The sequence below is a fragment of the Dunckerocampus dactyliophorus genome, chromosome 3 (genome assembly GCF_027744805.1).
Source record: "Dunckerocampus dactyliophorus isolate RoL2022-P2 chromosome 3, RoL_Ddac_1.1, whole genome shotgun sequence".
Classification (NCBI taxonomy): Eukaryota; Metazoa; Chordata; class Actinopteri; order Syngnathiformes; family Syngnathidae; genus Dunckerocampus; species Dunckerocampus dactyliophorus.
The window spans coordinates 11,491,246-11,504,505 of record NC_072821.1 but is presented as its reverse complement, the minus strand read 5'-3'; the positions used below and the strand labels follow the sequence as shown (position 1 = coordinate 11,504,505).

The 13,260-nt window shown below is 45.6% G+C and overlaps 1 protein-coding gene across 2 annotated transcripts in view; it reads right to left on the bottom strand.

The window, feature by feature from the left end:
* The window catches only part of gse1b (Gse1 coiled-coil protein b), a 175,283-nt gene that overhangs the window by 16,029 nt on the left and 145,994 nt on the right, over nucleotides 1–13,260 (bottom strand). For both annotated transcript variants that reach the window (XM_054771726.1, XM_054771727.1), the window contains exons 3-4: nucleotides 9,199–9,396; nucleotides 3,230–3,438 (exon numbers count right to left, since the gene is read on the bottom strand). In XM_054771726.1, coding sequence (XP_054627701.1) covers nucleotides 3,230–3,438; nucleotides 9,199–9,396 — 407 coding nt within the window. The remainder of the gene's footprint in view (nucleotides 1–3,229; nucleotides 3,439–9,198; nucleotides 9,397–13,260) is intronic.

Sequence of the window (13,260 nt, the reverse complement as noted above, 5' to 3'; positions counted from 1 at the left end):
ACTGAGTGTTTCTAGTCCTTTTTCCGACCAAGCAATTAGATAAACACCTTGTTTGTCATTCTTTCTTCAGGGCAGTTGCTTAAAACACCAAGTAAAGTACGTATTTCAATGATAAGACAGTACAATAATTATATGCGCTTCATAGCTTAAAAACACAATCACAACCTTGTAATATGTAATTCAATGATGAAATCAAATTTTTAGTTCTACTGAATGAAAAGTGGGTTAAGCCTGTGTTCAGTATTCAGCATCTCACACCATGCTTGGTGTGTGACAGGCCCATGCTTTTCATAATAATGGCTGCGACTCAATAACTGTTGGTTGGTGCAATGCCCAGATGCTGATTACCACTAGAATCAACTGTTCCTTTCCACCCAATTTCACAGCAATCCCATCATAAGAGGATGCAACAAAGCAGCCAACATGACAACAAAGCACGGTAGTCGTGCTGCTGCTATTTTGCAATTGCCATACTGGTGTCACTGCAAGTCCTCGCCATGTTTCAGCTGAACAACAAAAGATCCAGTCCTCTCTACATGCAAAAACTACGTACAAACACGCAAAGAGATACGCGGACATTAAAAAAAATCCATGCTCTCTACCAAAGGCTGCAGTCTTCATTAGAAAGATGCCCTTCATTCACTTGGCAGTGAAGGTCCACACACACTTTGACCTTTTCCCTCTCTTTAACAGCAGCTTACCATATACACGCCACTGCTCACAAATACAAGTGCACAGCCTTGAAGACTGCATCCATTTACAGCCGTCTTCCTTGAAGAGAGTCAGGCCCATAACCTCCAGTGAGGCTGGGAGACCCCGCACATTGTAGAGTGCTCGTTTATGCCTCTCAGATGGAGCCGTGACTCCAAATTGCCAATTAAAAAGCAATTACGGGCCACAGCGGGAGCAGAATCCTGCAGTCATTAAAGCAAAATGCCAACGCACCAAACCCTGCTGCCATCACTGCCTTGGCCATTACCCCCTGTATGAAAGACTGCCTCGTCTCAGCCAGAGAGACACTGAACACAAAGCGGGGTTCATACTGTATGTTAACACAGCAACAAACAAGCTTTTATGAGACACTGTAAAGGGGGCAAAAAATGAGACCACTAACTACAGATTTTCTTGGTATTCAGTGATTTCTATGACCTTGTAGCGCCCTGTGACCACAGGGGTCTTTGAGCTCACTGTAGTAAGTATCACAAACAGACAGTGACGCCATCTTTTTCACCCCCAGTGTTGTACTCGGCCAACCCTGTTCGACAACCCATCTTCCAAACTAGGGTTGGGCGATAATTTATATATATGATGATGTGTTTTTCCTGTGACTGTGCGACATGGCGCACTGTATTGATGCATTGGCGCCTCACGTGTACCAGAGCATGGTCCCCGTCACCGGAGAATAGCAGAGCAGAGACAACAAAAGACAAAATGAGCATGGCTGAAGGCGGAGGAAAAGAGGCGACTATAGACGAAGAAATTGTTGCTAAGCGGGGAGGTCGCTCTGTAATATGGAAGTGGTTTGGTTTCGATAGAGCACATGTGGAGCGAGACTACAATATGCAAAGTTTGCAAAGCAACGGTGACGACAAAAGGTAGGAACATGACTAATTTGTTCTACCATCTCAAGTGCAAACACAGAGTTGAGTACGGAGAGTGTGTCATGAAGCATGAGACAGAGTCAGCGAGCACGTCTACCCTTAAACAAGTCAAAAACACAAAACGCTTTTGCTCATGGCTTATGACAAGAAAAGTAAACAATGGCATGAACTGACTGATGCGGTGTCATTATTTAGCAGAAGACAAAATGCCTTTATACTCAGTCAAAAAGGACAATATTTAGCTGTATTACTGTTTTACAATTTGCAGTTGCTACTGAAATATATACTTGAATTCTGAATACTTTGCACTAATCTAGTTTGGTAGCCACTAGATGCACTTGCTGTACTGCACAGTTACCAATAAATGTACTTTACAATTTGAGACGTGTAGTGTATTTAATTATATTGGTTAAGGTTTGTAGGTTTTTATACAAGATTCCGCTGAATTTAATGATATCGTCATATCGCGATATATCTCAAAAATATCGTGATACATGCTAAGGTCCATATCGCCCAACCCTATTCGGAGCCCTTGTCATTCCTCAGCCTCTTCATTCTTTGGCTCCATAAGGCTGCTGGAGGCCCACATACCTTTTCAATTGTAGCTTGACCTCTTACAACTACACAGTGAGCATACAAACCCAGGCTAGTATATGGGTTTTTTCAATTACACTTTGACCGAAGAATGGCTGAAATGCTGACAGCCTTGAACAGCAATAGTCCCTACATCCCTTTGAATCTCTGGCTGACCTTTGAACTCTAAAAATGTTGTTTTGTAAAAATCCATGGTTAAGCTGAGTGAGGGTCATGAGAGGGGGAGTTCAGGCAAGAGGACAATGGCCTGCACCCGCATATTTCAAACTACATGACCTCCTCAGGGGCCCTTTGCGACACCACCAACTCTTCTCTCCCTTCCCCTTCAAAGCCGTCAAAGTGTCTGGGCGGGTTTGCGCATGGTGCCAAGTGCTGTCCATAACCGTGCACTTGGCCTCTACCATTAGCCCTGAGCTGAGATAAGAAGGTTTAAAGCAAGGCCATAATCCATAATCCACTCCTTATCAAAGCAAGCAGCTCTCCCTCCCTCTCTCTTTCTTACGCCCCACTACATAACAGCAACTGGGTGTCAGGACTCATGAGGTGGAAGATGCACTTGACTGCGTGGGTGAGGAAGGTGGGATTAGATGTGTGGTTGGAGGAGGGTTAAGAGGCTAAAGGCTGTGGACTTGGGAGCGGCTGCTGCAAGGGCAAGAGGGTTAAGTAGGGGGAGGCGCTGGAGGGGCACAGATGTTAGCTGCCGTTGAGGCTGTCACATCGATGTCCCGGTGGCAGCTGGCATTGTTTAAGGCATGGAGCCAAAAGGAGGGGGGTGGCTGAGTCTTGCGCCAATCTTCATTGCCCTGCTAGCTGTGCAACATGTACATATGTCAAATATGTACTACCATATTCTTGAGTAACAGGTCAGCAACAAAATCCATTAATCCCTTGTGAGCCTGTCTGTGTGCATGCTTGTGCTAACTGGCAAACTGAAGAATGAACATTGCAGCTTAGATGCCACACAAGGGAAGAGAGGGCGTACACAGGCACAGAAATAGAACAGCTATTAGAAAGGGGTTCATGTTTTTTTTTACCTGGCGTCCCTCGCTCCTCCAGAGACCGTTGCTAGTCTTGGTTGGAGCAATGGTGACGACGGGTGGAGTGTTTGGCACACTGTGACCTGCTGGGGGAACCAGAACAGGCCCTGGACCAAGAGGACCCCTCTTGGGCGTACTGACTGGAGAGCTGTGATTGGTCGCTGGCGATGACACTGGGGAGGATTCACTGCTGATGGAGGAGGCAGCTGTGAAACGACAAGAGAAGAGAAATTAGTACGATACAAAGCGTAAAATAGCAAGGTGATGTTCGCCTGTGCTACAGTATACACAACTAATAAAAGGAGAACTGATCAGTCATGCAACATGTGCGATCCTGCAGCTCATAGGACCTAGGTATTGGCATGATTAATCGACATATCAAGATTTATAGCTCTCAGACTTTGAGGGAATTGTTGAAATTTCTTCTTGGAATAAAGTGATCAAGATATCACTGATGAATGAAATTTTTCCAGATTCATAGATCAAGTCAATTTGTTCATATGCCCATCGCTCACAAAAACCCAAAGGGGGATTATAGCACTAGAATAGCAAAAAATAACACACACACACACACACACACACACACACACAAAAAGGCCAGATAGATGGCCCTAGGCCCCTATTATGAATTGACAGTGATTACGATGAGCAGCTCTGTGAAAGTCAGAGTCTCACCACGCCACGGAAACACAGCTAGAGAATGAAAAACTCACGGTGAATGTATACACATCCACACACTGATCTGCCATTCCGCTGCAAGCACGCACACAAACACTCACAGCAGGTGGTAAGAAGCTGCCCCAGTGAGCTTCTCTGCTGCGCCACAGAGGCTGTGCCACATTAACAAAACCCTCCAGGGACAGCCTTTAGTACAGGGTCACAGTCTGGTCACATGCTTCGCTTTCCTCACTTGTCACTTCCTCTCTTTTTGGTCCCAAAGCTCCCAAATGATATGCTCACATTCACACATCACTGTAGTTTCAGTTACACAACGGCATACGTTTACCTCACTGTATGCAGACAGCGCAGATTCCTAACAAGGGTGCCCACTAACGTTGTCTAATCTTGACCAGAAGGTCTCCGCAGTTCATCCCATAGCTCATCAAAATCACAGCATTATGCTGTCTAACTGTGTCACCATCGTCTCAATGGGACACACAGTGGATGAGTGCAAAAGAGCATTCTTGTGCAGGCTGTGTGAGCATCGACAGAATGTGCTTGCAATAGACACACAAAAGAAAAGCAGTTGAAACCACAGGCCAGTTTCATGTCTACTTCCGCCGCACCTATCACACCATCAGAACAAAAACCACAAGTCTCTTCCATATCACCGTTTTTTCTCGCAACAGTTACCGTGGCAACCGAACAGACAATATCATCTCATGGTGGGTGCGGTCAGGGATTTTAAACCACCTCATTCTGACTAATAACACTAAATAACGGAAGCACTCAATAATGGCAGTAAGGCGACGGTCCAGAAATCTGAAAATCCGTGGTGAGAAGAGAGGTGGAGGTCCATGAGGGGCAAGAAGACAACAGTGGTGATGACACGTGAGGTGAGACATGAAAATGAAAAATGAGATGGGCGGTGACCGGGATTAAAAAAAATTGCGAGGGAGAGTGCAAAAGAAGTGTGAGGTGAGACAATAGGTAGATGACAAGTGGTGCACATGGGTGAGTAGGGTGAGGATGTTGAGGAAGCATGTCTTGTCTACACAAAGTCAATTAGTGGCTTAATCCTCCCCCCCTCACCTCGAAGAGCCATTACTTTCCCCTGCAAGACTAGGCCAATCAATAGCTGCCCACTCAGCCTGCAGAACGAAGGTACGCTTAATACAGCTCTTGTGTCACAGTCTATTCACTCACCACACACATACACACTCAGCATACATGCACAAGGGAGGGGGAACAAATGAGGCTAGAAGGAAAGAAGAGGCAGAGATGAGATGAGGGAGGGGTGATCACACTGATACTGTACTGCTAAGCAACAGACCTCCACTCCATCTATTTCTCCCACCATCCCCCCCATCAACCCCTTGTTCCATCTCCTCTGCTTCCTCCTCCTCTTCCGTGTTATGGCAAGACTGGAGAAGAGGCAGAGCAGCCTAAATAATTAAGTGAGCAGCAAGACAAGCAGGTGAGTGGGAAAGGGAAATAAAAGAGCTAGCTGACAACAAAGAATATTAACACGCAAAACCTTGCTGTGATTCCTTTACCAACTCACTTGTCACCAAACACCCACACATTGCTTCTCAACACCCTACCTGATTTGCTTCTTTAAAAGAACAAGGGCCATACAATTCTATCACTTCTTCTAAAGCATATGATGCTATTTCATCTGTATTTGAATATGTTTTCTGTTATGTTCAATACAACACTGGAATTGAAACAGGAGTTAAGAACGTTCAGAGGGAAGTTCTCCCATACCTCGATTGAAACTTGCCAGACCACTGGTAAGTCACTATAGAGTGAGTTTACCCAGAATAGCCAAGCTAGCATTAATTGAACTTATTTACTTTTTGTGGACTATGGGTAGACTGCATTCATTTTAACATGACCATATTTCTGAAGGAACCAGTAGGCTATATGTACTTTATTTTGCTTTAAGTGGTTGATAACTTTAATGTGAAGAGGTCTACTTTGGCCTCAAGCTCAACTTTAAATATATTATATACAGTATATACACTGTATATACAGTATAGACACACACACACACACAGTATGTTATTTATCTTATTTATACAACACATAAATACAGTAATGGGTCAATGAAAATCATACATCTTTCCTATAGTCAGAAAAGGAAGTTAAATAAAAGAGCCACATCTAGTGCCAAATGTTATGTTAAAGCATATACACTCCTGACTGTATGTTTATGTTGCTGTCTCTGCAACCAGGGGCCAAATAAACCATCAATGAATTGCGATGAAACACCAGCATCCCCAGAAAACTACTGGAGATAAATTGCATATTTTGCATACCAAGCCCCTGCACCAAACCTGAAGGCAAAATCAGAATATTATGGCATAAAACTCTTGATGATGGGATGTAGGAAAGCGAGAGAGAGAGAATGGAGTCTCAAGGAGTGAGGAGAGAACGTGAGCATGGCATCTCAAGTTGTTTGATTTATGGGATTCTTCTTTCTGGATCGCCTCCTCTATTACCAGTCTCCACTCTCGCAGACTGCCTCCGCACTTGACCGCACCAGCTGAGCCACACATGCACACGCATTGAAAGCACAGTCACTTATTAACAAACAACAAACCAAGTTGTTGTAAGAGGCTGTATGTCCCTGCAGAGGCTTTCGCCTTCAACCGTGACCTCGGCCAAAAAAGCCAACATGTCATCACAGCTTCTCAGCAGGTTTCTTTCATTGAGTGCAGTAGGTTTTATTATGATTAAGCTGGATTGCTAACCTTTACACAGTTCCTTAAATGATTTGGTGTTGCCAACTTGCCCCTACCGAGCTCTTCCACCACTGGCAAACAGCCTAATCCACCCATCAAGAAACCCTTACCACCCCTCCTTCCCAGCATGCATTACAACATCAGCACTTAATTAAACCATCCATTTCACACCTGGGGTGCATAAAAAGCACCCAGCCAGCCCTACATCCATATGCCACTGCACAACACGTGAGCTTCTGCACACATCCTGATGGACACAAACAAATGTAGCATACACCTGCTCCTGTGGTCTTGGCCACACACGCTGACAGCACATAAAGTCTGTAAATCTGCATCACCGTCTGTGTGTGTGTTTGCTTGTGCATGTGTGTGTGTGTGTGTGGTGGGGTGTGTGCCTGAAGATAGGGGGACGCAAGTGTGTGTTGTGGTGAAAAGAAGGGAAAAGAAGATGGCGGATAAAAGTGTGTCTTATGGTGACTGTACAAATGTAAGTGAGGAGAATCACACGCAAGGTTTTGTAGTATGGGCTTGAGGGTGGGGTTGGGGGTGTTGTGTCGTGTGAGTTGTCAAATGATCTTGTTTGTGAGTGTGTCAGTGACAGTCACAGCCTGAAGGATTTTGCCTTGAAGATAAATGCACAGCGCAGCCAGCCTGTTCAAGCTCCAGGCAGGCTCCAGATGGAGAGGTCACAGACACACTGCCTTGCTGTCCCAGCATGCTCTGGGTTCCAAGAAACAAGGAGAGCCTCCAGACCCACACGCACGCATGTGCACACATGCACATAAAATTTGATAAAGACACCAGGTTTTTACAAATCTGCGAATCACTTCCAAATCATCTTTGTTTTTCTTGCCAATGCACTCCACTATCTTGTGCACCTTTTGTTCTCTCTCTGTGTGTTCACTCGATTTCCAGGCAGGGTACAACAGTTGGTATGAAACCAGTTATGACATTTTGTTGGTGCGTCTACAAGCGTGTGAGAGGAAACAACTGTGAGGATTAAACCCAGATCTGCCTAATTAATCACATATCAGCGGGCCGTGCTTTCTGAGGCAACGTGTTATCAGCAATTGTGTATGTGTGTGTGTGTGTGTGTGTGTGCGTGTACGTGTGTGTGTTTTGCGCCACTCTGATGCTCATTATCCATCACCTCCCTCTTCAGGGCAGCACTCAGTACACAGAAATTCATTATACTTGCCACAGACAAGTGACAATGCATGTGTCTGTGCGTGCACGTGCGCATGAACATCAACGGTGCTCTGGGACTTAAATCAGTCCAGCAGCTGGAGGTGGTGATAGCAGCACTCACACCAAGCTAATTCCTCCAGGCCATGGGACAGTGAGTCATGTTATCCCATAGACAGTATGCTGCACAACTCACCTCACCATGGCGCAGAACAGATTGAGTCAAGGCAGCCCATGAAAAGACGGCAGGCAGCAGCTTGCTTGCTTACAAGTTTGCAAAGACAACTGTTTGCATGTGTGGGGGTGTTGGGGTATGTGGCCTATAAATAAAGGCTCAGCAGACGGACGTGGCTGCAGCTCCGGGGGTGACATGTCTCTTTCCACCCCAGGGTCATGGCTCCAAACAGGAATGGCGTCGCTTGCCCTTGTGCCCTGACGAATGACTCATGTACATAGTACATCCGAGACTAGCCAGGCAGCATAGTCAGCAAGCCACAAAAATAGCAAATTTGTACTTTTAATTAAAAAAGGGCTTCATCAGCCATGATCTTGTGCCTGTTAGTACACAATGACAAAAAATGAACTCTCCAACTTGAATTTATATATTCTCCTCTTGCAGCAAGATGGAAACAAAATTAAAACCCAAGCAGCCATGCCGGAAAGAAAAGAAGAAAAAAATATTCTACAAAAAAGGCGAGCCCAAGACAAAAAAAAAAAGGGTTAAAAAGCAGTTGACAGAAATGGCTTCTGGAAGGGGGGATTTTTCTTTTGGAGTGGAAAGTAATCTGGCATGCATGTAGGGTTGAGGATGCGAAGTGAGATGAAGGGGAGAAGGATCTAGACAGAGGTGATGAGAGCTGAGTCTTCTCACTATCTGCATGTAATAAATTATATGCAGGGGTGCCATGTGCCCAGGGACAGCCGGGATGCAGAGGGGGCATCTGATTTAAGAGCTAGAGTGAGAGTGGACAACAGAGCTAGCGGAGTCTAGACATAGATATGAGAACACAAATACTGTATACACACACCTCAATAAACCTAATTCATAAGAATTTTCCTATTCAAAGTCCTGATCATGTTTTAGCACGTTTTTATGTATATTTATGTATATTTAGTTACTAATAATTCCAGTAGGATAATTGGGAAAACTGTATGATGGGGTTCATGCAAAACCACGTACTATATGGACACAGATAAAGAGCACATTAAGTGTCTCAGTAACAATAGCTCCTCATCATCCCACTTCAATCCACCACTATTAGCAACTGTCCATGAAAGACAAGCACAAATATAGCAGGAACACATCTCTGGCACAAACACAACATCGAAGGAGGCTCTGGAGACTCTGATTTTACGCTAGCATCACAATGTTACCTCGTGGTTCTTCTGCCTGTTTTGCCAGTTTTCTGAGGGCTGCGGCGAATCCAGAGTGAGCCGACTGTGAGGCCGGGCTTCCATTGGCTACGATGGAGCCGTTAAGAGGCGACGGGGTGAGGGGGCTGACAGTCGCCGTTGTACGGGTTGCTGTGGAGATCATTCCTAAGGATGGTGACTTTGGCTCATGGCTCATGCCTGAAAAGTGGACAGAAGAAATAGGAGCATTTCAATACTCAATACAGCATTTAAATGAGCGAGCTTTCAAAAATGTCTCCAGACATTAGTAAAGAGAATACTCGATTGAATGAGGACTATGCAAAATAACAATAGACAAAATGGATGCAAAAAAGGACACATGAAAAGCAGCTCCCGTGCACAGTGACAGTGTGCTGCTGAGTTTCTGTGACAGCTGGAGAGAATGGGGATGTAAGGGGCCGAGGGGCTTCCATTGTATAGTTTTGGGTCAGAGGTGGAAGGTTACGAGGGCAGGTCATCCTTCTTTAGCCAAGAACTAAAAGTCTGGCTGTGTGTCTGCTCGAGGTCAAAGGTGAGACTATGCACTACACAGGAACGCACATGCTCTGACACAATCTGGGTGATTGTACCTTGTGTGTTAACTATGCGTGTTATCACTGCTCATGGAAATCGCACATTTTTAGCATAAGACAGTTGGAGGGGAAGAAAGGGCGGGAGGTGGTTCCTTTCCTTCCCGTCTGTGTGTGTGTGTGTGTGTGTGTGTGTGTGTGTGTGTGTGTGTGTGTGTGTGTGCTCATGTGTTGAAAGGTGACACCGCGTTGACAGCCCCTCAGTCAGTGGAATCCCTAAATGCCAGAAGGGCGTGTGGTAGCCTTACATGCTCCGGCAAAGCAGACACACAGAAACACTTGAAGGGCAGCCAAAAGGGCAGCCTCATAGTGTAGCGTGCATAAAAATGGCCCATTTACTTTTTTCCTAAAAGATATATCAATAGCACAATTGTATAAATGGGGTTTACATTTGAGTTTACCCTGGAGGCTGTGGGGGATATAAAAAGACTCTGTGGAACAGAGTTACACGCAACTCTTCGTGTGTGCTTGACACATACACACTGACACAGCAGCAAGTCAGACATGAGAGAGAGAATAACATTCCCATATAGTCCTGTCTTTAACCCCCCAGTTACCCGGTGCACTCCGTGTGAACCCGGCGCACAATTAATAATAGAGTCAACAATGACTACTGACTGAACAATACACACTGCAGCATTGGGAGAATGGCAGGCAAACACACACACACACACACACACACACACACATATTGCCCTGTCCAGTAATGCAACTTAGTTAACCCTTTTTCTGGTGGAAAGAGACTGGAAAAGTCAGTAAGGAGGGTAAACAGATGAAATCTATCCACAATAATGATAGAAGGCTGTAGGTCCACCGCACACATGAAGCTACACAGTGAAAGAAGACAAGCATAAAGCTTGACAAAAACACACAGAACCACACATCCGGAGGTCTGGCCTCAGTTCATCTCCCCCACCCCTCAACCCCCTACCACCACTCTTCCCTCCCAAGAGACAAACAGATAGCATGGTTGTAGCTCCTTACTGCACAAAGGACTGGAAGCGCCTGGATCCCCCATGTCTGCTGCATCTTCAGCCCACACCAGTGCACACCGGCGGCCATTGACAGGACGTACACCATCTTCCTGCTCAGCCTCTTGCTCCCTCGCGTCTGTCTATCTGCTTTTGCCCACCCTCGTCCGCCTGCTCTGCTTCCCCGCCTGCCTTTTCCTGTCTGTGGCGCTGCCTCTCACAAAGACCGTTTGGAGCTTATCTAACAAAGCAATACACCACACGCGCTGCCTATCTCTCCCCTCCGTGCCCTCGCTCTCTCCCTCTGAGTGAGAAAACAGAAATTCTTAGCCTAGCAGCTGCTGCGATGTCACATGACCTCACCCCCCTTCCCCACCCACACACATAAACCTCCCTCCCTTCTTCTCACTATCCCTCCTCCTCCTCCTCACCCCCCCTCTCAACCAATAATTCCTTAGCCATTTGTAGATAACAGACACAGGCATGCGTGCCCGACCAAGGCGGGCTGGGGGAAGGTGTAAGCGAGGGAAAGCAGAGGAAGATGCTCAGCCCTTCACCATGTCTGACCCCTCTGGCGGGTGTGCACAGGCTGTATCTATGTGCATGTATTGATGCAATGGAGAGCACTAAGGAATGGTAAATTCCCGTCTTGAGAAAGAAAGACACGTTGAGGCCTGTGTCGAGCCCTCAAGCATTGCAGAAAAGAAAGAACCTCGGTTATAGGAGCATTGCCCACAATGAGCCAAGATCAATTAGCTTTATGGGCATGACTGGCGTGTCATGACTATTTTGGCATTCAGGAGAATGGAAACACTGACTCAATAGTAACTTCTCTGCACCAAAATTGAAATGATGCATTTATGCTAGACCAATTGTAAGCAGGGTGATAGTGGTGGAGAATACAGGAGGGAGTAAAAGTGTAGCTCCCCGCAGAAGTGTGACTTTGTCCTTTTTGTGTGTGTTGTACTTCCTCCTGCTACTGTACGCCTCTTTTCTCAGCAGAGGGAGGGAGCGGGCAGGCCACAGACATGACATGAGGTATTACCTTGGGACAGAGCTATACGGTGGCGAGAACAGAGCCAAAGGTCACCCCTTGACAAAGCACAATTCTGTTCTTCACAACATGCTCTGGCTCTGGCTCTCCCCATCACAACACAGCTCAGCCTGCTCTTATCATCAGGCAACCACCAGGACCCAAATGAATCAGTTGTGAACTGTTACATCTTTATAACAAGGGAAATAGCTTTTAAATGTGACACTTTGCTGACAAAAGCATAAACAAACACCACTTAATAAATCAATTATTACATGTAGAGTTTGAACAAGGACCCCTAGCTCCACATTAATCTTCATTATAGACATTGAGGAAAATGATATGCGCACAACTTTGTGCCATCAATTTTGGGGAAGGCTCTTTCCTGTTCCAAAGCTGGCATGTTTCCCTTTACATAATTATATGGTGTAACACCACTATGTCACAGAGTCATAATAAGTGTAATAGAAAGTAAAGCAAACATACACAAGGCATGCAAGCCAAGGCTTTTGTAGGAGACAGCACTCCACACGTGTCAGCCTACCTCCTGCATCCCTCACATACAACGCACTTGGTCAATCCTACAATGCTTGTGACTGTAGGCACTTCAAATATCCAGCAGATGGCGTCATCTCCCAGTTAATTGTTTAATGCGTCCATAGAGTGCTCTTCCGAACCCTTTCAATCCAGTAGCACATGAGACATGAGGAAACTAACTGATTTAACCGAGTGCCCCAAAGGGGCATGAAAATCTTAAGTGAAGTGAATACATGTTTTGAAGTTTGGAAACGATGCACAACTTCAACAGTTGCACTGACAACCTGGTTGTTAAAAGGAATCTGTTACAGACTGAGCTTCCTTGAGCTCTTAACCCTTTCATTCCGTTACGCCCTGAGGGAAAACAAAACAAAAGGCCTGAAGAATGGAATGTAGATTACAACAACCCACACACATACAAACATGATTCCGCCCATAAACACACACACATACACACGCACATGGCCTGAGCAGATTAACTGCTAAATGGCATACAGTAAACATGCAGTTTTAACACCCCACTGGGAGTAAAGCCGATCACTAACTCCCGTAGTCAAATAAACACACAGGTCCACCCTTTTGCTAGTTGGAATGTAGATTACTTGTTCTCTCGCTCTCTCGCACACACACACACAGCTGCACAAATGCATGAAATAAATCCTCTTGGCTCCTGTGTGCCCCGGCCAGTGGGTAGATAATGCAGTGGCAGCTTTGGCAAGTGGTTAATCTTTAACCAGGAAGGGATTTTCCTATCAGCTCGTTAAAACTAGCAGTGGTGTCCCATCCAACTGATCTAGCTACCAACCCATCTATGTATACGCCAAGTTCAACGCAGTAAAGCTGGAAGAGGATCGGTCCACAACTGTGGAAGTATCGTTCACTCCAAAGGGAAGCAGATGTATTTTTAACTAGC